The sequence below is a fragment of the Ochotona princeps genome, chromosome 14 (genome assembly GCF_030435755.1).
Source record: "Ochotona princeps isolate mOchPri1 chromosome 14, mOchPri1.hap1, whole genome shotgun sequence".
In the NCBI taxonomy this organism is placed as follows: domain Eukaryota; kingdom Metazoa; phylum Chordata; class Mammalia; order Lagomorpha; family Ochotonidae; genus Ochotona; species Ochotona princeps.
The window spans coordinates 47,212,174-47,236,774 of record NC_080845.1 but is presented as its reverse complement, the minus strand read 5'-3'; the positions used below and the strand labels follow the sequence as shown (position 1 = coordinate 47,236,774).

Sequence of the window (24,601 nt, the reverse complement as noted above, 5' to 3'; positions counted from 1 at the left end):
AAAAATGAATAAATCTTTAAGAAAAAGAGAGAGACTACAATGGAAGCCAAGAAATTGGAACTCCTTAGAGTCTCCCAGACGAATTCATGGACCCAAGCACTTGGACCATATTCCCCTGCTTTCCCAGGCATATTAATGGGAGCTGAATCAGAAGTGGAACAGATGGGATTTATACAAGTCAGCATATGGGATGCCGTATCACAGACATTGCCTTAACTTACATGATACTGACCCCAGTATACAACATTTAATATCAATGGGATGCTTTCTGCATGTTTAAAAATTGGAGACAGTTATAAAAAATTAAAAGCTTGCTTATACAATGAAGCACTGTAACTAACTGTATTTTCAGCATTTTAACAGTAAGAAGATGCTTCTAATAATTCCTGAGAAAAGATTTTATAACACACCAGTCATTTCAAAAGTTCTATGTGTGTGTGTATAATGAAACAGAGGGTAGGATAGTAATGTTTGCAATAATTTACTGACGTTTAAAGAATATAGTTAGGAGTAGGTTTTTGGTCTAGCAGTTATAAGACACCAGTGAGTCACCTGTGTCCCATGTGGGAATGCCTGTGTTTGATACTCAGCTCTGGCTCTTAACCCCAGCTTCTTGCTAACAAAGACCCCAGAAGGTAGTGGTGATGATGCAAGTGATTGGGTTCCTTTTGTGATCAGTTCCTCTCTCTCAGCTACATCTTGGTTCAACCTCAGCTGCCACGGGGCTTTGCAATGGACGAGAGCATGGTTTCTTACGTAAACATATTTTAAAAAATAAATTGAGTGTAGTCTTAGATGAACCAAAACTTAAACAAAAGTAAAGATCCAATTTCTGAGAATGTCCCCAAAATATTAACTAAGAAGCTAATTTATGGGGCTGGTCTTGTGGTGTAGCACGTAAAACTACTGCCTGTGATGCAGGCATCCACTGTTGGCACTGCTTCATGTTTTGGTTGCTCTAGTTCCAATCCAGCTCTCTGCTGATGGCCTGGGAAACACAGCAAAAGATAACATAAGTCCTTGGCCCCTTGTCACCCATGTGGGAGACCCAGATGAAGCTCTTGTCTTCATTGTAGCCATTTAGGGAGTGAACTACCAGATGGAAGATCTCTCTCTCGCTCTGTAACTCAGCCTTTCAAATGAATCTTTGCAAAAAAAAAAAAAAAAAAAAAAAAAAAAAAGGAGAGTGAGAATAGGTAAAATATTCTAGAACTGCACACTTCTTTCAAAATTTTTAAAGTATTTCTATTTTCCTTCAAAACGTATTTATTTGAAAGGCAGAGGGAGGGAGGCATGCAGGGACAGAGAAAGAGGCATGGAGAGGAAGAGAGGCAGGCAGAACAGAGCGAGGGAGAGAGGGTAGCGGGAGAGAGAGGAAGAGAAGTGGGGATGGACAGAGATGTGGAGAAAGAGAACAAGAGAAAAAAAGATAGAGAACTTTGATCTGATTCACTCCCTCAAATGGCTGTGAATTTTGGGACTGGGCCAAGAACTCCATCAGAGTCTCCTCTGTGTTTGGCGCATGCCCAAACACTCTGCTGCTTTCCCAGGCACTTCAGCAGAGTGGATCAGAAGCAGAGATTCAAAGCAGAGTTCTGACATGACATGCAGGTGTTGTCAAGAAGAGGTTTAGCCTATGTGCCACAACATCAGGCTCATAAGATATTTTTACTTATGAAAAAGTAGGTTAAACCAATCTTTAAAAAGAGTGATTAAAAATAATTCAGGTTATCATTCTAATATGCCATCTCTCTTAAAAGCAAAGTACTTCCGCAGAGAATAATGAGTTTTGTGTGTAGTTCTATATTTGCTTCAACTGCGGAAATTCTGGCAGATAAATTTCTGAAAATCAAGTCCTCTAATTTCAATAGTTTTAGGAAGGGATTTTAAAAATTATGATATTACAAGCATGATGTGGGAGTATCAGGAATCACACACACCACTTTTAATATCAGTATAAATGAGGGGGAAATGTGTTATTGACTTTTTAATTACCTGCCATCTGTAGGTGAGGCCTTGTCCCTACCTGAATCCAAAGCCAGTGGGCAACTCTGGATGGATAATTCAAATGCAATGGTTAAATCAAGCTAATCAATTCATGTGTTCCCTCACACAGTTATATTTTGGTCAGTGTGAGAACCCTATAATTTACTCTCTGATAGGGTATATGATGTGGTGGTTAATACACTACTTGGGATGTCAACATCTCATATTGGAGTGCCTGGATTCCAGTCCCAGTTCTCCCAATCCTTGCTTCCTTCTAAAGTACATCTTAGGAGATGGCCGGTGACAGCCCAGTGCTTAGGTTCCTGTTACCCATGAGGGAGATCTGCACTGAGTTCTGGGCTCCTTGCTTTGGCTTCCTCCAGCCTTGGCTAGCTATTGTTACTATTTTGACAGTGATCCAGGATATAGAAGATCTCTTTCTTTGTTTCTCTTCCATGCACAAACTCTTCTATATACAAACACATCTAGTAATATTTATACATCTTATTCTACGCAATTTTCAAGTAAATATTGTTGATTACAGTGATCATGAAGCTAATGTCTTAAACTTATCCCTCCTAATTCAAATTTTGTATTCTTTCACTGACATCTGAGTCCCCCTGCCTACCAACTTCTGCATTCACTATTCCACACCTGTCTTCTATGAATACGAGTTTTTCCAATCCCTCCCTCTTTTGAAAAGCAGAGAGACAAATAGAGGCAGAGAAATATTTCCCATTCATTGGTCCACTATCTGTCCTCAACATCAGGGATGGGCCAGGCTGAAGCCAGGAGCCAGGAATTTGATCCAGATCTCCCATATGGATAATATAAACTCAACTACATAAACTACTACCTGTTGCCTCCCAGGGTACACTTAGCAAGAAGTTGAAATCAGGAATGGAAGTGGGACCTGAACCCAAGTGCTTCAAGATATGATGTAGGTATCCCAAACAGTGCCTTATCTGCTGTGCCGAAAGCCCACCCTCCAATTTATTAAATCAACCATAATGAATGAATAAAGATGGAATAGGATTTACCAGTCCTTAGAAGCTCCAGTGAAAAGTTGTGAACAAGTTCATGCTTCTGGTGAGGGCTGGCTGGCTGCTTATTCAGAGGAAAATCTTTGCTGAAGTTCCCACTGATGAGGAGGCCGTGACGTGGCTTGTGTACGACACTGAGCAGTAAGGGATCCTTAGGAATATCTAGGTCAGCAGCATGGATGATGGAAGAGTCCAGCTCTTTTCCCTGACCTTCACACACCTGAATCAGAACAAGTTAGAAAACTCAGCTGTGACAGAAAGAGAAACTGTCTTCCTCACGGCAAAGCACTTCTAAAAATAATGTGAAGATATCCTATTTCAAATTATCCAAGGGATTTATAAATAGTGGGCCCTGTAAAGAAGTCACTGGCTTAACAGATAGGTTATATAACTATAAAGTACTTTCTTTCCACAAAAGACAAAGCACATGAGATTTTAAAGGTATATGCTGTTGTTTGGCACTCAAAGGTTAATGAAAAAGGCACCTGAATGTGACAAAATTTCCAGTTGGGAAACCAAATCTGGAGCTTTCATCTTCAATAACAGCTCCATTCACTGAACCTACCTGACCTCATCACTTCCACATTAGAAATGCACAAATCTACTACACACACTGAGTATAGTAAGCATATTTTCATCGTGTTATTACAGAAAGGACTTCTCGTATCTTTTACGTTCAAAGAGAATGGAATGTTTATTACTCCATGTAGGGTTTAGTCATGTAGAATTTGACACTATGACACTTGTGTTTTTTCACACTCTCATTGGGAAGATAAAATCAAGAAATATTTTTTCCGACTTTCAAATATAGCAGGGTATACATAATAGGGTATATAAATCCAATGTGTCCTTTTTTAAAAGAAAAAGATTCATTTGTTTTTATTGGTAAGGCAGATTCACAGAAACTGGGAGAGACAGAAAGATCTTCCACCCACTGGTCCACTCTCCAAGTGGCCACAAAGACCAGAACGAAGCCAATCTGAAGCCTGGAACCAAGAGCTTCCTCTGGGTCTCCCATGTGGGTGCAGTGTTTCAAGGCATTGGCCCATCCTCTATTGTTTTACCAGGCCACAAACATGGAGCTGGATGGAGGCGGAGCAGCCAAGATACAAACTGGTGCTCATATGGAACCCCAGTGCATGCAAGGTGAGGACTTTAGCTACTAGACTACCATCCTGTGTGCTTTTTAAATAATCCACAATGTTATTGTTCTCTACATTGTGGGAAATACAGATATTCTCAACAATCAGTCAGGTGTCTATGAATATCTGTGCACTGACAATTAAAATGTGAATAAGTAAATTACAGTGCTGGGCAAGAGGCATAACAGAGTAGACAAGATCAGGACAAATTCATGGGGGAGAGGACCCTCCAGCCCTGCCGAATACAGATGGTACAGATTTGGGAAAACAATCTCTCTTTTTGGCCTCTTTAACTGATTTAGGAGGGAGCCCTCCTGCAAATACCTTTTAAACATCATATATGAAGCCTGGGTTAGAACAGCACTAACTTGCTCTTATCTGATTTTTTTCTAAGATCTAAAATGGCATCATAGTTGAACTCACAATGACATTTATGAAATCAGGTGTAATGATCACTTGGATTTTCTTGACAACTTGAACTTTAAAATATGTTACAATGTTTCTTATTTTTTTTAAAGATTTATTATTATTGGAAAGCCAGACATACAGAGAGGAGGAGAGACAGAGAGGAAGATCTTCCATCCGGTGATTCACTCCCCAAGTGAGCCACAACGGGCCGATGCACGCCGATCCGAAGCCGGGAACCAGGAACCTCTTCCAGGTCTCCCACGTGGGTGCAGGGTCCCAAAGCTTTGGGTCGTCCTTGACTGCTTTCCCAGGCTACAAGCAGGGAGATGGACGGGAAGTGGAGCTGCTGGGATTAGATCCAGCGCCCATATGGGATCCTGGAGCGTTGAAGGTGAGGACTTTAGCCGCTAGGCCACGCCGCCGGGCCCAATGTTCCTTATTCATGGAGTCCGATTATGACGTCTTTCTCACCTCTGCGTCACTATATAACAATGTTTCTCATTCAGAATAAATTTGTTCTCAAGATAACTGGGAAATTCTTTAAATTTTGTTTACAACTACTTAAAATTTAGAACTTAACTAAATTTAGGAAAATTTATTTCAGAGGTAGACACAAATAATGACAGCTTGCCTCTACTGGTTCCCCACTCAAATGCCCAAAATAGCCATGGCTGAGATGTACTGGACTGAAGCTGGGAGTCTGGAACTCAATCCAGATTTCCCATGAGCATGGCAGCAACCCAGTCACTTGAACCATTGCCACTGCCTGCTATGGCCTGCTGAACACAGGAGGCAGAGATGGACATTGAAACTAGACACTATGATACAGTATTGCCGGCACATTAACGAGTATCTTAATCATGAGGCTAAGGGCTACCTTAATTATTGGGAAATTTTATCAAACAAAAGGTGGGATTCTTTCATGCAACTTAAATGTTTTTTTAAAGATTTGTTTCAAGGCAGATATACACAGAGGAGGAGAGAGAGACAGAAAGATCCCACATCCGCTGGTTCACTCCCCAAGTGACCGCAACAGCCGGTGCTGTGCCAACCCGAAGCCAGGAGCCGGGAACCTCTTCTGGGTCTCCCAAACAGGTGCAGGGTCCCACGGCTTTGGGCCGTCCTCGACTGCTTTCCCAGGCCACAAGCAGGGAGCTGGATGGCAAGTGGAGCTGCCAGGATTAGAACTGGCGCCCATATGGGATCCTGGCGCGTTTAAGGCAAGGATTTTAGCCACTAGGCCATCGCGCCAAGCTCACAATTTGAATTGTTAATTGAGATTGTAATGATGCAACATTTATGTCAGTCTACAGAAAATGCAAAAACGTTGTAGTACACAAATCTCAACTGGTTTCTAATAGCCTAAACTAAAAATCTTAACTCATTCTGCGGGATAAATGGACAGAAGCCTAACCATCTTCAAAAGTAAGTCTCTGTTCTTACAAGAAAGCAAAATAGTTATTGAAAGAAATCACATAAAGGTTAAAATGTGTCCTACTAATATATCCAAAACATCTGTTACACGAGAAACCAATATGCACCCCTATGTTTATAGCAGCACAATCAATAATCGCAAAAACTTGGAAGCAACCTAAATGCCCATCAACAGAGGATTGGATAAGAAAGCTATGGTTCATTTACTCCATGGAATACTACTCAGCTATTAAAAAAAGAAATGCAGTTTTTTGCAGCCAAATGGGCCCAACTGGAAATCATTATGCTAAGGGAAATGAGCCAATCCCAAAAAGTTAAATACCACATGTTTGCCCTAATATAAGATGAAATTATGTCAATCCGGAAAATAGTACCTGTACATTGTAATACTATTTCAACCTCAAACAGCCTGTATCTAATGTAATAAGATAATGTGATGTAACCTATGAATCAACAATCAATGTGAGTCAGACTGCTTATGATCTACATCAAAGAACTGTAGAACCTAATATACTTTTAATACCCTATGTTATTCTGTAATGGGGAGGGAGAGCAGAGAAATCTTACATTACCCTAGAAGGTGTGAGGAAGACGGGAAGCATTACCCTAGAAGGTGTGAGGAAGGCGGGAAGTATAACCTATCAGGCTTATAACTGGTAACTCATGGACAACAGACTCGAATCAGCATTAGACAATAGTAAAACTACAAAGGCATATGGGGGGAATCAGGAACGATCCTGACAACCTCTTAACAGGAGCTCATATGCACAGAGCAGGGGGGGGACCCCAGAGTTGAGCAGGCAGACAGCAGGAGGCTTGTAACCCAACCCTGAAGACTCCCAGATCCTCACCAAGGACTATCAGTACGAGCACCTAGGACTACATCCCAACTGCCAAGGAGACCACAGGGAATTGGAGTGCCTTCGGAGGACGAGAACTCTGAGGTCACCCACTCCCATTTGGATCTACCACATGGGATGGAAGAAGCCCAAATCCTGCCTTGCAGGATCCAAGGTCATCGGAACAACAACCAGGAGCACTGAGTGGTCCACAGAAACAAAAGAACAATAAACTTCCTTTGGGACTAGAGAGAGGAGCTTTTTTTGGTCCTTGCCCGGTTCCGACTTTGTGTCCCCACCCTCTCTCGTAATGACCATCAGGATCATTCCAGAAACCCCTCAAAACAAACTAACGAACAAACACACAAAAAATCTAGAATAGCTAGAGAACAACAAGGAAAGCTTAGAATCAGACAGGAAATGTTTAGCAGGGATGCACTTATAACTCACTGGGTGGGACACAAAGATTAGTTACTCCTCACTGGGGTATTGAAGATTTCTCTGCACACACTCCTAAAACTGTTCACCTAAACTATTGACATATGTCTTGTTCGAGTTACAGAGTTAGATTACCCGAAAAACAGCCAGGTTCAGCAAAATCATGCTTCAATGCTATAAAGCGCTAACCACTAAAATTAAAATAGGCATGAGACAGCTGAATAGTAATCTATAGCCATTTTAAGGTGTATAGAACCCGGTTGTATATAAACTAATAATTGAAATGTCAATGTAGAAGTCACAGGATGTGGTTCAGAACTTGCATTCTTTTTTTTTCTTTTTCTCTTTTAACATATTGGTTACTCAATACCATGTCAACTAATTCCATAAGGGCTTTTAATTGATTGGGATGATACTCTGCCGGCCCTACCTTCAGACCAGAGATGGTCTCCCTAAGAAACTGATGAACTAATCTGGACAATAAGATGCTGGACTTTACGCTTGGTAAATACCTCCAATGAAAGAATTTCAACTGAATTTCAACTGTGGTCATGCAACAAGGTGGAGGAATCCACCATGGAGGGGGGTTTGGGGAGAGGTGGGGGGAATCCCAGTGCCTATAAAACTGTCACATAATGCAATGTAACCAATAAAAAATATGTGCTACTGTGAGCACATAGGACTCCAGTAATTGTTACCCTCCAGCAGCTTCCACTGGGGAATACCCAGATCCAAATTGTAATGACTTCAAGAGAAGAGCAAGAGACAACTTCCCAGTGGCCCAGTTATTCCAGGATCCCCAACCCTAGGCAAATCCCAAACAATAGAGGTAGCTACAGAAGGAATTATAAATGAACTTTTTTCTTTTTCTCATAATTACTGAATGGCTCTCCAGAGGAACCCATGTGCCAACAGAAAAGGCAAGGCATGGGCTGGCTCATAAGTTTCATTCTTATTCTCACATTCCAGTAATATTCAGTAGAAAATTAATTCAAGACTTAGGCATTTAGAGTTTGATTTTTAGCAAAATATAAAAAAGTAATGATTTTTGAATTGCTAATATTTGCTCTGGTCCATATCATTAAAAAGATAACACACCAGTGCAAACAGTAAAATGCATGACATCTATTTTTTTTTCAAGTTTGAGATGCAAAGAGACAGAGAGACATGAACTGACTGAGAGTAAGAGATCATCCATGCACTCCCTAAAAGCCAGCAATGGTTGAGGTTGAACTAAGCTGAAGTTGGGAGTTAGGAATTAATCAAGATCCCATGTAAGTGGCAGCAACACAACTACTTGATCCATCAATCCATCAGCTGCTGCCTCCCAGGGTGCATGTTAGAGGGAACCTAGATTTGGAAGTAGAGCTGCAACTTGAACCCAGGTGCTTGAGTGTGAGATGTGGGCTTCCTCATTGGCAGCTTAACCACTTGTCCACATGCCCACCCCAGCATCCATGCACGAAGGGCCTCTCCTGTGCCAGATCATCATCAGTTACCCCCAAAAGAAGATTTGATAAGCATGTTTCAGATGAGGAAATAGAAGCATGGAGAGAAGTAACTTGTCCAATACCCTACACATTCATAAAAACTACACCTAATTGTATAGAACCCGGTTGTATATAAGCTAATAATTGAAATGTCAATGTAGAAGTCACAGGATGTGGTTCAGAACTTGCATTCTTTTTTTTTTCTCTTTTAACATATTGGTTACTCAATACCATGTCAACTAATCCCATAACATTATAAATTGTTACTGATGTTATGTCAGGGCTTTTAATTGATTGGGATGATACTCTGCCGGCCCTACCTTCAGACCAGAGATGGTCTCCCTAAGAAACTGATGAACTAATCTAGACGTTGGACTTTATGCTTGGTAAATGCTTGCAATGGAAGAATTTCAACTGAATTTGAACTGTGGTAATGCAACAAGGTGGAGGAATCCACCGGGGGGGGAGGGTTTGGGGAGGGGTGGGGGGAAATCCCAGTGCCTATAAAACTGTGTCACATAATGCAATGTAATCAATAAAAAAACTACACCTAATTATGTCTGATTGCAAAGCCTGGGTTCATTCTACTGAATCAAAATCTGCTATCCATAAGTAGAATTAAATAAGAATTAGAGAATTTTAATAAGAAATAATTTAAATAATTTCAATAATAAGAATTTTTAAAGAATTAAAGTCTTAAAGAATTATATGAAAGCATATATATATATATATATATATATATATAGAGAGAGAGAGAGAGAGAGAGAGAGAGAGAGTAGTGCATATTATCTGAGCCCTCATTTGTAAATAAAAAACACATAGGAAAATCACAGCACATAAACATTGCCGCCACGTACACAGATCCCTCATGTGGAATGAATTATACCACATACTGTCAGTGTGAAGTAGCAAGTGGTTGTTGGAGAAGGGGATTTTCCTAGTATACTTTATATGACTATCAACATTAGAATTTACTTAGCTATTTAATTTCATTTTTTACTTTTGAAAGACAATAGACTATCTCAGGAATAATATTAAGCGCTATTTAGCTAGCTAGCTATCTGTCCATCTAAATAGATATAGATATTTAACAACCAAATTATAGAAAAACATTTTGAACTACATAAAACAATGTTCAAATCGTATTTTTTCAGCTTGTATCTCTTCTATTAATAGTTACATTTTAAAAGATGCCTATAATCTGTGAATTAAGAGTTCTTGCCACATTGTAGCATTGGTTAAGAGGGATGGTACGAAATCAGACTGCATAATCCAAATTCCCTATATATCAACTAACTTCCAGTATTTGTAATCTTTCCTAATTTGAAGTGGTACTAGTGATATTGCTTATTGCAAACATTGAATACATACATATATGTATACATATTATTATATATTGTATAGTCTTTTAACATATAATCTGGTAAATATTCCATCCTCTAGATACACAACCTACATGTTAGCAATTATTATTATCTTTACCATCATTATTATTCTTAGGTTAACAGTTTCCAAGTGGTTGCATTGCATTGCCTAGATTACTGCCTTTCTCACCCCTAACCAACGTAACATGAAAAGTGCATCTGGATCAATATAAATGGACAAGATAAAATTGGAAAATGAGACACTAAGAACATTTTGATTTGTTTCTTACAGTGATATTCTCGACTACAAAGTCAGGAGCTTCATCATTTGTGGGATTGATTGTAATGGAAAATGGTATCTCCAAGGAGCGTTGCTTTCCATCTGTCACATACACCACAAACTGGTCGGCAGTGGGTTCTATCCTCAAATGTCTGGACTGCACATAGTTAATGTGGAAAGCCTTCAAGTGTTTCCACTGAAACGAAGCTAGAATAAAGATGGAAAAGCGAAAAAGAAAAAGATTACTTCCAAGGTACTGGTTATCAATTCTCAACCAACCGGTAGCATATTTCCCAATAAATCAAGCACATGATTTTAGAAGTAGATCTACATGACCACTTTCAAGGGATACATCCACACAAAAGCAGGTACCCAAGTTTCACAAGGAAGGATTGAAATTGCATGTAAAACACATGAGTGATAAATGATAACCACAATGTTTAAAGGGCTTCATGACCACTATTAACATCCTAGAAACGAATGTCAACCCTCCCTGTTAAATCAATATTCCTGCACAAGCAGTCCCTGTTATGCTTCCAGACAAAAGGAAGAAGCAATCATGGCAAAGACAAGCCCATGTAATGTTTACACCTTGCAGCTGGTTGTGCTGAGTAGGGTCAGTTGAAACATTGTCATGACTAAACTCAAAAGAAAAATTTCTCCAAGTTGTATGCAAAAACACAAGAGAAACTGGGTAACTTTAATGTAATTAATTTTGAATCCCTCCTATATAAACAGCTATGACTCAAAGAGTCTTGGAGAACCTCTTACTTTTAAAGTGGTTTCCTTGAACGATTTTGTTACTGTTTTCTGATTTTGTCTCTGTTGTTTTGTTTTTGCCTGACATACTCAGCTTTAAATAACTGAAACCTGGCATGGTGGCATAATGAGCTAATCCTCCATCTGCTAGGGCCGGCAACCCATATAGATTGTTGGTTTGTGTACCAGCTGCTCCACTTCTTGATCTAGATCCCTGATTACAGCCTGGAAGGCAGTGGAGGATGTCGCAAGTCCTTGTACCCAGGAGGGAAACCTGGAAGAAGTTCCTGGCTCTCAGCTACAGACCAGCACAGCTCTGGTCACTGCAGCCATCTAGTAGATGAAAGATCTCTTTTTCTATTTCCCCTTTTCCTTCTCTGTCTCTCTCTCTCTGTAACTCTGACTTTCAAAGTCAAGTAAGAAAAAAAGAAAAAGAAAGAAAGAAAGAAAATGAAGCACCTAGGACTCAAACCCCATTCATATGGATGCTGGTGCCATAATATCAGCTCCATCACCAGATCTATTCTAGCATAATTTTCTGACTGTGTTGCAAAGACCTTTTAAAAATAGTATCCCTTCAATGTGTATCATTTTCTTTTTTATAAGAGAATGCTCCATTATGTTTAATGTAAACTCACCTGCATTGCAAAGAACAAAAATTAAGAAGAAACATCTTGAATGAATTCAGTGCTGTGAACATTTTTTGAAGACCAAACCCAGTTACTTCTATGATCTGCTCAATTACACCTACAAAGACAGGTTATCATTGGTCATAAAAACCTTGACTTACCTATGCTTATGCCCACATTGCTTTTTTCAAAACCCACAGAAGGGACCGTGTTTTCAAGATAGCCAAATTGGGGTGAAGAAACCAAAATAAATTCTAAATCATCTTCTGCAGTATCCGGGTCAGTGGCAGACAAATGGTTAATGGTAAGGCCTGCTGACAAGCCCTCATCTACAAAGAATGTGGCACCTGCATACAAACAATAACACAGTTACAACTTAGCATGAACTCTTCTCATCAGCATGGAGGGACTGAGGGGGAGAGAATCCTATTCAGAGAGACTTCCTCTATTCAAATAGACTTCCACGGGAGATGTTCATTTCCTTTGGCAGAACTCTGTTTAGAGCAAAAATATTCAGGAGTACTGGGCAGGATTTCACTTGACTTGCAGAATTATATCTATTTTTTGGTACCAGCAAGCCAGACAATAATGGAAAGGCAGCCGAAATGTGAAGGGCTCCAACAGAGCTCTTTAGTCGGTCTCGAGGAACTCTGATTTCCCTGGTGTCTCTATCAGAGTGACAAATGAAAAGAAGAATTGCCAAACTGTTTTAATGATAAGCCACTAAATGTAGTTGATGTGCTCTTCAAGATCGGTTGTTCCCACTGTTTGTCAGAGCGTTAATTACCTGAGTGTGATTATGAATTGTGCATAAAGAACATTTTTTTCATGCTGTGGTGCTTAATTATTCTGCTGGGATAATGCTTCCTTTCCAGAACATTGCTTGGCAAATAGTTTGCAAATTACAATAACATTCATACATATGCTTGTATTTTTTTCTGAGAGACAGAACATATACATAATGCCTATGAAGAGATGACTTTCTGAAAAGCAAATAAGGTTAGATATATATAAATGGTCTCTCTGGTAAACTCATTCTGTTCTAATGGAAATTATAACAGATAAAATAAATTTCTCTCTCTCTAGCAGGCAAATGATATTTTCCCCTGTGAAATAGTTCAATTCTGTCCTGGTCCCAAAACACATACTCACTCACTCTCTTCTCTCTCCCTTACTCTAGCACACACACACATAGACACATACATGTTCTCACATATACATGTATATATGTATTTGCTATGCTGAAATATCAAATTTTAAACAACTACATTCTTGTACATCATAATCTTTCACAAATTTGGGTTTTTTTTTTTTACAAATTTGTGTTGAGGCAATTATTGTGGAGTAATTCATGGTGCTTTTCTATTTGACTCTAAGTATTATTTTACAGAACCACAGGTATGACATGAAGGAAGAGAACAGCACTTTAACAGAAAAAAAAATAGTATCACCGACTGCAAGCAAGGGTGGCTGGTTGTCCACTGGATGCACTGTGATATTGAGATCATACACTAGAAAGGACTCGTGAAGAGGAACAAATGGATTAGGTCCGTTGTAGCAACAGCCGTTCACAAAAGGGCCAGCATCTCCATCGGAAACCACCAATGTGATGGTATCAAAAGAAGGCAGGAGGCCAATCTCTCCACCTGGAAGAAACAACCATATGTAACACTTGACTTCTTAAAAACATAGAATCCCAAGATAAAATCTACTCCCAAATCTTCTACATGAAGCAACCAAGAAGGAACTTAAGCAGATAAAATGTAAAACCCACAGCATTGACCAGTTAGGAAAATAATTCAAAGTGCTTGTCCATCTGTTGCCTCTAGTGAAATCTCTGCCAGCCATCTAACACCATATGGAGGGCAAAGCAGTGCTAACAAGGGCCTGACAGTTCACAAATGAACAAGAAAGAGATGTGATGCTAAACTGGTGATGTTTCATTCTTCCATCCTAATCTTTCAGTGTGTGGAGAGGCAGAAGGCATCTCCATCCCATTATCAGTCATTGTCACTTCTTTTGCATTAACCACCATCAATGGGCCACCATCAAGCACATGGCACATGAGAGACATAGGGGACCCCGAAGAGGTCAAAGACAAAGGTAATCTACATTCCAGTTTCTTATTATGTATTAGCCAAGAAGATGGTGTTTGGAAAGAACGAGATATTTAGCTTTCTTCTTTTTTCTGTTTGCTGACCCTTTGGGATTTGGAATACCCCCAACTTAGTGAGAAAAAAAAAGAAGAAAGGCAGCCTGTTCTTGAGTGACCAACAGCCTGGAGTGGGGCTGCTGGTCCTGTAGAGGCCAGCAAACCTCTGCCAGTAAACTCTTGGTGATTCTCACTCATCCCCTTCAAAAGGTCAAGAGGAAGACAGCAGGGTTTCAAAGAGGTTAAAACATTAAAGCTCAGGCACGTTGTTCATTTTCACCAGACACTCTGGTCAGATTTGCCTTGTATGCACCGGGATCTCATGTGGGAATTGGTTTGCATCCCGGCAGCTCCACTTTCCATCCAGCTCCTGTTTGTGGCCTGGGAAAGCAAGGGAGGATGACCCCAACTCTTGGGATCCTGCATCCACGTGGGAAACCTGGAGGGGGATCCTGGATCTTGGATCTTGGCTTTGGATTAGTTCATCTCTGGCCATTGCAGACATTGGAGTAGTGAACCAGGGGATGGAAGATCTTTCTTTCAATATCTCCTTCTTTGTGTAAAAATGCCTTTTTGATAAAAAAAAAAGACAAGGAAAACCTAGAGATGATATTATTGAGCAGTGGAGTGATTAAAGGATGAGAATACAGAAAAAACAAAATTGAAGTTGACAGAAAGAAACAATCAGCCTGGTTGTGCTTTGCTGCAGTATCAGCTGGCAAGTGCTGGGACTGGGAGCAAGTTCTGTGGAGCTAGACTGCAGAACCACCTGTACAGTGCAAGATCTGGGGTAGGGAATGGGAGACTGTAGGCACCTCTCTGATTGGCTGCAGCTCCCACTGGTGAGCGCAAGAACTGGTTCTGGGGGCAAGCCTGGCTAGATAGGCAGTGGCACCTGCTGGAATGAGTGAGAGCTGGAGGGTGGAGTTGGTTAGGTTGAGTTAAGCTTTAACACCCAATGATGTGTACAACAGCTGAGTGGGATGTGAAATAGAGCGGGCTAGTCCACGGCACATGCTGGCAGGCACAGAACCAGGGCTGGGGGCTGGCCGAGTGGGGGTTATCGAGGGTTGCTCTGACTGGGCTGCAGCTCCTACTGGTGTATGTGAGAGACAAGTGTGTGGTGGGCAGAACTGGGCTGGGCCATAGCACCCACTGGCTTGTGTAATAGATGGGACTGGAGATGTAGATCTGACCTAGCAATTGCAAGTATCAGTGCTTGTGTAGGTTGACATAGGTGACAGAACGAGCCAGATCCCATACTGGCAGGGGCACACAAGACTCAGATCTGGGATCACCTCAGACAAGATTTCTTTGAAGGTCCCTTTAATTAAACCACTGGACTCAGAACTCCAACCATGGGAAGAGTGGCATGACCTGTGATCTGACAATGGAATATAGTGTGGTGGCTGATTGACTACAAAATGTTAATCACAGCATAATTCAAAAGGAAGTTTTTCAATGATTTCTTGTTTAACATTGGAAGAAAAACAATGTATTTTTAAGAAAGCAATTATTAATATACTTTTTAAAAGTAAAATATTTTGTTGCTAAAGCTTATCATTTCACTGATATTTTCAGTGCATTTCTTAATAAAAGTAATGTTCAAAACTGCATATACAATATATTTAATTAAAAATAAAAAGATAGGACCTAGCATAGTAGCCTAGGGGCTAAAATCCTCGCCATGCATGCACTGGGATCCCAGATGGGTACGGTTTTAATCCCAGCAGCCCTGCTTCCCAATCCAACTGCTTGTGGCCTGGGAAAGCAGCTGAGAACAGCCCAAGGCTTTGGGACCCTGCAACTGCGTGGGAAACCTGGAGGAGGCTCCAGGTTCCTGGCTTTGGATCGGTGCAGCTCTGCCCATTGCAGCTGCTTGGGGAGTGAATCATCAGACCTAAGATCTTCCTGTCTGTCCCTCCTCCTCTATATATATCTGCCTTTCCAATAAAAACAAACAAATCTCTTAAAAAATTTTTGTAAAGATAGTGTGATCCTGAAATGTTAACAGAGATTATCTATAAGAGGTGTAATCAGATGATGATGTGTGTGTGTATATATATATATATATATACATTTTACTTTATATCAATATAAACAAAACAGCTCATGTATTTCCCACAAGTAGAATTTAATAACTAGGCTTCCCTCTCTGAATATCCCTCCCTCCTTCCTTCCTCTTCTTTTCCATTAATTTTTGCAAAAATGCAATTCAAACCCACTCTACAAACATAGGCTTAATGCACTACTAATGCTTCTGCTTTATATTTTTGTATTTTCAACTTTTCTGAAAAGAATATGTGTTCTTGTTATTACGGGGAGCAAATAAAATAATACTGCAAAAACTATTCTTGGGGGGGGGCCCGGCGGCGTGGCCTAGTGGCTAAAGTCCTTGCCTTGAACACACCGAGATACAATATGGGCACCAGTTCTAACACCGGCAGCTCCACCTGCCATCCAGCTCCCTGCTTGTGGCCTGGGAAAGTAGTCGAGGATGGCCCAAGGCTGTGGTTCCTGGTTCCTGGCTTCGGGTTGGCACAGCACTGGCCGTTGCGGTTCACTTGGGGAGTGAAACATCGGATGGAAGATCTTCCTCTCTGTCTCGCCTCCTCTCTGTATATCTGACTTTGTAAAAAAAAAAATCTTAAAAAAAACTATTCTTGGGTGGTCATTGTAGTCAATGCATAAAGAAGGGGCACCTTCAGACTCTGTGGTTCCTTAGGTTGGTCAAGGCACAGCACTGAGTAATCACCAGTTGAGTAAGTGAGAGCATTATCAGAAAGCATAGCATTTAAATATCAAAACATCCTGTTAGAACCCAGTGTTTCTTCTAATTTACATGACCAAAACTGGTTGTCTTATTATAGCCTACATTAAAAGAAAAAAAAAAAGAAACTAGTTAATATTACACGGACATCGCACTGAAGAGATCCAGTAATCCGTGAGGCTTGTGATTGGCCCTAGGAACAAGGCACACTGGAAGAGTAGATCATTCCTCTCACCCCTTTGCCTGTGCCACATGAGCCTCCAAAAAGGTTCAAATTATGTGATAAACAGCAACCGAAGAAGTCCGAGGCAGTCTGTAGATCTCTTTTCTGCCTTCTCTTTTGAGCTCTACTGAGGAACTCAGAGAACTGTGAGTGACACTGAGAGGCACGGAGCACACAAACAATGCTTACAGGACCAGGAAACAACCAGTGAAAGCTGTCCCCAAGTTAAACAAAAGAGACCAGGCAGATGCCAGCTAAAGAAAGATGTCTGGTAGAGTGATTAAAGTGTTCTACAGTAACTAACTAGCATGACACAACTGGCGTTGCTGTATATCCTTCTAAAACACTGTATTCAGTATGTGCTGGGCAGAACTAGACTGGACTGCAACACCCATTGGTTCCAGTGCAACTTGGGACTGAAAACAGAACCAACCCAGCAATTGAAACCACCAGCTGATCGGGGTGATGGACTATGCCGGGCCCTGTGCTTGCTAGAACATACAAGAATCTGGTCTGGGAATACCTCAAAGTTTCTTTGGAGATCTCCCCAATTGAACTGCTGGACTCAGAACCCTAACCAAGAAAAGACAGAAGACAGAACAGGTCAATCATTCATCTCAGCTATATGTTGGCAGCGAAATATGGGGCAATCGGAGACTTTATGATGGACCATATCAATCAGTGGACGACCTCATCGAGCGAAACTGGCAGTGATTCATAACTAGAGAACTGTTAAAACCACTTGAGCAAACATCTCAGAGCATGCCCCACACCCGGGACTTGGGGTGGGTGGGAAACCGGGTGGGGCTTCTCTCTCAATATCCCCCTTTACCTCAGATACATGATGGAAACAATATGGACATAATAGTATTACCCACTTCCCTATACCCCCTGAACCATTTTTTTTAACCACAATTAACTATGTAAAGATTGTCAACAACAATACAATAAAATAAATTTTTAAAAAAATAAAACATTGTATTCAAAAATGTGTGAAGGACGTGGTTTTGGAACATTCTCTCTCATTTCCAAATTAACTCTCAGCTATTGAAATCTCTCCTCCTGAGTCCTTGCCCTCCTTCAGTGTTTCTGCTTTTTCAAACAAGAACATCGTTTGAATTTTGATAGTTACCCTTGCTTGATTGAGCCACCAGTTTCTCACAAATGTCATGTTTTCTCTACAAGACTTGCAGATTCAACACACAAGCTGCAGTAGAGTGTGGTTAAAGCTAGCATGAGGGGTGGGCAATTGGCACAGTGGATAGGGTACCACTTGTGATGTTTGCATCTCATATCAGAGTGCCAGCTACTCAGCTTCCAGCTCTGGCTTCTTGTGAATATGCACCATGGGAAAAAAAAAAATCTTTACATCACAGTGCTAGCTCAAAGATTGAGTTCTATCTAGGTGTCTTTACTTACTGACTCCAAGAATGAGTTCTATTTGTTTATTTAACCAAATGTTGAAAGTGTTTCCTAGATCTGTAGCCCCATAGTGCCCAATCTTACATAACTTACATATAATCATGCAAAGTAACATTTTTATTAATTTTCCATTTCATGTAGGGAACTAGTGCCATTTTGCACCAATATCATGTGACAGCAGAAATTAAGACAGTATTTATAAGCAAGCTGTACACCATAGCTGTACTCAGACTACTACATGCTGTGGCCAAGTCAAATATAGTACAACACATTATCTTTCAGGAACCCAAAAAGCAGGTGAGCTACTTCTTAGGAGTTAGCTGGTGATGAGCTATCTCCTAGAAATCATAATATAATTACCTTAGGGAAGCTACTTCAGGCATGTCTGTTATGATTTACAGATCCATAGGCTGTGATGGTCAAATAAGTCTTTCTCAAAAGACTTATTAAAAGAGAGATGAGGGGAATCCAGGATAAATAGAAATTGTGTATAACGGCAGCTAGTATTGACTCTCCTTCTTTGCACTTTTTGAGTAAGAATTACCTATATATTTGGTGATGATATTTGCAAAAATGGGATAAGGGCTGCAATTTTATCTTTCAAAAATATTTACTTATTTGAAAGTCAGAGAGACAGAGATCTTCACCTGTTACTTTTACTCCCCAACAGCTACTCCCCAAACAGCCAACACCAGGAATCAGAAACTCTACCAGGGTTTCCCATGAGCTGAGCAGAATCCAAGCACTTGCGCCATCACTTGCTGCCTCCCAGAGTACATTCTTGCAGGAAACGGGAATTAGGACCAGAGCTTGTACTCAAAGCTGGGCATTATAATACAGCCTGAGTGGCATCTTCACCACTGTTCCCAAGCCTCACCCATGCATCACTGCTTTACAGGAAGCAAATATTAAGATCCCCCAGATTATCAGTTTGTAGCACAGGGGGGCAGTTGAAACTCTCACATTTGCTTTGCAATTCCCTTTGCTCTGTTGCTTACCTGTGTGTTTGTATGTCACAGTCCCTGAAATAATGTCGCCTTGAGAGAACTGAGACACAGGGACTCCAGCTTTGCTCACCACCCCTTGCTCAGGCGCTCGAGCAACCACAAACATTAGTTTCAAATCATCACTGTCTGCGTCAGTCGCAAAAACATGTTCTGAGGTAATGACCACCTCTCCACCCTCGGAGCAGTGCATCATGGGGATAAGGTCGGCCTTCAGGACTGGTGGCTCATCATTTATAGGGAATACCTACACAGGAGGAAAATACACATTTTAAATAAAAAAAAAAAGAAATGGGAAATTGCCCATCGGGTAACTCACAACTCCTAGACAAATTGACAGGCATTTCCATCTTCCAGACCTGGGAAATAATAGCCATGGAATTCGGCCAAGCATCCTGTGACTCATAACTTTCTCTGTACAAACCATCTTGCAAGAAATGCCCCACATGAGAAATACTTGAGGTAGAAATGGGAGAATGTGGCTATGATTTGGGACTCCAAGCTCTCATTTTTCTTCAGACAGACAAAATATAAAAGTAATATAAAGTGTTTGCCAAATCACTGTCCTCTGTGGTTAAATCCACATATATTCCAGTGGAATAATGATCCTTGTAGTCTAATGCATTTACATTTACTGCATCAATGTTATTTTTATTTCCAACAACTTGGTGATTACAAAGCTTTCCTCCTCCCTCAACATCCTGCCAACCAGGAACTTGCTTTGGGTTTACCAAAAGCAGCAGCTGCATTTCAAACCGTGGGAGTTAGAGTGGAAACTCTGAAAGCATTCTACCCATGCCAGGTTTCAATTGAACAAAATGTTTCTCTCTCACTTGCAGGAAAATAATACCCCAAACATAAGGGAAGGGAAAGCAACATGGGACCATGCTGGCTTCCTGATCATGTAGAAAAATGGAAAAAAATAACCGTGTCTTTCAAATAAGCAAGAAGGCCATTTTGCATCTGAGTTCACATCACAGTTACCTGTAATCAGGGCAAGACTAGCTTTTGAGTCCTTTCAATCCTCCATTTCCTTTTCCTGTTCTTCAGTGAAAGCGATCTTACAAAAATGTGGATTTCAAGGAACCAGCATGATGCCACAACAGGGTGTATCTACCCAGTACACTAGCATACTATATCGAAGTGACAGTTCAAGCCTGGCCATTGTGCTTACACTCCAATTGCCTGCTAATGTGCCTGGGGGGCAAGTGGAAGCTGTTCCAAGTGCTTGGGCTCCCTGCCACCATGTGGGAGATCCAAGAAGATTTTCTGCCTCCTGTCTTTGAACTGACTCTGCGTTAGCTGTTGTAGTCATTCTACGGTTGAGTAGCTAATGGAAGGTCTCTGCCTCTGTCTCACCCTCTCTTCTTTCTACCTTTCAAATAAATGAATCAATTTTAAGTCACTGCTGCATGAGAACCTTCCATGCCTTCTCCTGAGTGCCTTACCCACACTTTGCCTTGGCCATCTGACTCAATTTTCACCCCAATACAGCATGACCCTTCCCCAGCCATTGCAGTCATCTGGGTTAGAGAAACAGCAAATGAAAAATCTCTCCCTCCTTTCTCCCCTCTTCCTCTAACTCCAACTTTCAGTTAAATACATATATTTTTTTCAATGGATGGGCTCCTCTTCATCTTGATCATCACAGTCCAAACATCTTGCCTAGAACTTGGCATATATAGGCACTTATTAAATATTTTCTAAATAAATTAATGACTAGAAATAGCTATATATATGCCCTGGTTAACCTAGTATTCTTTTTCATTTTAAGGATTTATTTTATTCGAAAGACAACACTTACAGAGAGGGAGAGATACATAGAGAAAGGTCTTTCATCTGTTGTTTCACTCCCCAAATGACCACAACAGCCAGGGCTGGACCAGGCCAAAGGCAGCAGCCAGGATCCTGGAGTAAAGAGCTTCTTCTGAGTTTTCCACATGGCAGAAGGGACCCATGCACTTGGACTATCCTCCATGGCTTTTTCAGGCTCATCTGCATGAAGCTTGCTTGGGAATGCAGCATCCAGGACAGAGGATGTCAGCATTGCAGGTGGGAAATTAATCCCAGGACACACAACATCAATCCCTATCCTACTATTTAAACAGGCTAACAACTCTGAAAAAAATACATATGAAGTTATTCCAGTCCATTGCTTTAATGGACAAAAGGATGGAGAGTTGGAAACCTGAGGCATAATTATTTAATCAAAAGGCCAAAAATAGTATACAATATTCTCTTTCTGTTGACTTGGTAAAAAATAGATACATAGGTAAGCACGTATTTATGTATATTTAGAAGAACTGTATAATGGAGGCAAATATACCATGAAGTGGAAATAAACTGCAGTATGCACCTCTACTTCTGAATAAAAGATGGACTCCCAATGAAGCTATTAAATATATCTTGACAGTAGAATGCTGGACTTTACATAATTCTTCATACTTACGTCAGGATACGCTTAAATAGCAGAAGGATGGATTTGTGACTGTTGTTGAGGGACTAAACCATTATTAAAAAAATACAGGGCAAAACAGTGATGAGGGGAAGAGGGGAAATCCCTGAGTCTATGGAACCATATCATGAAAAATAAAAAATCAAAAGAAATTTAAAAACTTGAAAATATTTAAAAGATTATCTTTGTCCATGGATTCCAAACGAATTCATTAAAGATACTCTTTCTCATTGTTCTTGACTCTAGGGAATCTTACCAACAAATTCAATAATGATCATACAGTTGTTCATAAAAGAACCTCAGCTTTCAAATGGATAACAATGCCCAGAGCCAATACAGTTATGAATTTCTTCTGGGTAAGCAAATATTATAAACACTGGTCCAAAAGCTTGCTTTGCCTCTATTTAGCTTTCAAAGATCACTCCCTTTTGTCTAAAAAGTAACAATAAACAGATGACTTCCCTGAAACACATTTTTAATTGTAATAAGATGGTCACAGCCAGACAATAGAATTTAGGTTTTGTCTCCTAAAAATCTGCTGGTTATTATTATTTTTTAGCATATAAGAAAGAGAAGAAACATTGTGGCCATTACTGCCTATAACTCCAGCATGCTATATGGGGCACCCATTTGTGTCCTGGTCATTCTAGTTCCAATTCAGCTCCCTGCTAATGGTCTGGGAAAGTAGTCCAACGCTTGAGCCCAAGAGATAACAAGCACAAATTTCTTGTTCTCCTGGCTTCAGCCTGGTCTAACTCTTGTCCATTGAGGTCATTTGGAGAGTATACCAGCAGATGGAAGTTCCGTCTCTCTCACCTCTCTGTTTCTTAGTAAGTCTACCTTTCAGATAAGTTAATAAATTGTGTGTGTGTGTGTGTATGAGTGAGAGAGACAGAGAATCTTATACCCACTGATTTACTTCTCAGATGCCTGCCAACATTTTGAGCTAGGCCAGGTTGATGTCAGGAGGCCAGAACCCTATCCAGCTGTCCTACATAGGGCTTTAGGGACTCAACTACTTGAGCCATCATCTTTTTCCTCCCAGGACATGCATGATCAGAATGTTGGACTGCAAAGTGGAGCCTGGATTCCACCTTAGGCACTCCAACAGAGGATGTGAGCATACCCAGCAGTCAGTGTTTTAAAAGTTGTGACAAAGAAAAAAAATTAGCCCAGAAAAATATCTTCTATGTAAAAAAAAGATATACCAGTAAAGAATACATCAGTTCCTGTTGGGAGCTGACATAGCACAATGTTCTTCATCCCAACCTCAGAAGCCATTATGAGGATCAAGTGGAAAAGCATGCCAGGCACAGAAAGAAGCACTCAGGAACTAGTGACAAGCAGTGTTTACAATCAACTGGCAATGCCAATGCATGGCAAAAGCCAGGAGGAAAAACACTGATGGGGCTCCAAAGAGTGGCGATGCTAGACTTCAGGCACGTTGTTGAGCCTGAGTGTCCCTAGCTAAGACATGAGGACAACATCTTTCTTATCTGCTTCTGAAAACAAAAAACTGTGGGAATACTCTTTGGTAATTAATAACTGTAAAATGGCTTACAAAAATGTTTTTATCACCATCGGTAATGATCTCATGCCACAGTTATCTGATGGAATCCTAACACAAAATTTGGTGCCAATTCTCCGTACATAGTAGCTGTGCAGAAAATATGGTAAATCCTTCAGAAGATCTCTCTGCCAATGGTGGCACAAACATGCAAAGTATAAGCCGTGCTCAGGGACATGGCAGGTACTCAACAGAAAACTTAAGGAGCTCCCATAAGGCCACTGGGCACACATTTAATCTGCATGGGCTTATTCTTCACCATTTGTTTAAAGGAGGGGAAACAGACATCATGCCAAAGCTACATGGCACAGAAATTCACAAAGAAACACCATACACAGGCATGTGTGGTTTCTGTCATAAACAGAAAAACCCCAGGGATGCTAGCCTAACATACTGAACTGCTAAATAAGAATTTCTGAGTGTCATAGTACAAAATAGAAGCATTTTGTACATATACCTGATTATTTTACAAATTATCTATATTTGAGGCCAATCTACTTCTATCTTTAAATACATTGTGAAGAGAAAACACTATCCCCATCTCACCAACATAACTGTGGTCTCCAAAGCCTGAGATACACAAAGATGTCAGCATGCATCCCTTAGCTTTGGAGCCATGCGTTTCAAGCTTTATTAGAGACACTGAGAGGTTTCCAAAGCAGAGGTTTTATTTCTTTGGTCCAGAAGAAAACTTTACCCACCTCAACGTATAGAACAAATTCTACTGAGTTTGTGCCATCTGTGACCTCCAAGAGTATGTCATCCTGCAGCACCTCAGATCCATCATGTTGATACCTATGGGGATAATATCCATCACTAATCTCTACAGAATGCTGTGAGAGTAAACAGAGATGCAGGACAGGAATACTCACATGGCTGTGGCCATGTGTTCACGAAATAAAAAAAATACCCAAGAACAAAACAGCACAATTGCAGAGACACGTGTTTTACCACTCAGTTGTTCCTGTGTGTAAAATTACTCTACCTTGGAAAAACGTATTATATGCATTCATGCTTTGCCATGGAAAAAAAAATCAACCTTCTAATTGACACCATAACAAAAGGAACCATTTATTTAACTGCCTATCATAGAACAGTCTAGCTGGGACCCACGTACCCTAAGACTGAGCAGGAGAGAGGAAAGAGTGGTTACTGCATGGATTTGAAGATTCTCTCCCGTACCACTTTCAGCCTGC

General features: G+C 40.6%; 1 protein-coding gene across 1 annotated transcript in view; it reads right to left on the bottom strand.

Annotated features, from left to right (window-relative positions):
* FREM1 (FRAS1 related extracellular matrix 1) overlaps positions 1-24,601 on the bottom strand; it is a 144,229-nt gene that overhangs the window by 65,323 nt on the left and 54,305 nt on the right. Inside the window, exons 15-20 of the mRNA XM_058672677.1 lie at positions 24,107-24,200; positions 19,378-19,630; positions 13,264-13,458; positions 11,974-12,159; positions 10,435-10,631; positions 3,027-3,249 (exon numbers count right to left, since the gene is read on the bottom strand). Of these exons, the coding sequence (XP_058528660.1) occupies positions 3,027-3,249; positions 10,435-10,631; positions 11,974-12,159; positions 13,264-13,458; positions 19,378-19,630; positions 24,107-24,200 (1,148 nt within the window). The remainder of the gene's footprint in view (positions 1-3,026; positions 3,250-10,434; positions 10,632-11,973; positions 12,160-13,263; positions 13,459-19,377; positions 19,631-24,106; positions 24,201-24,601) is intronic.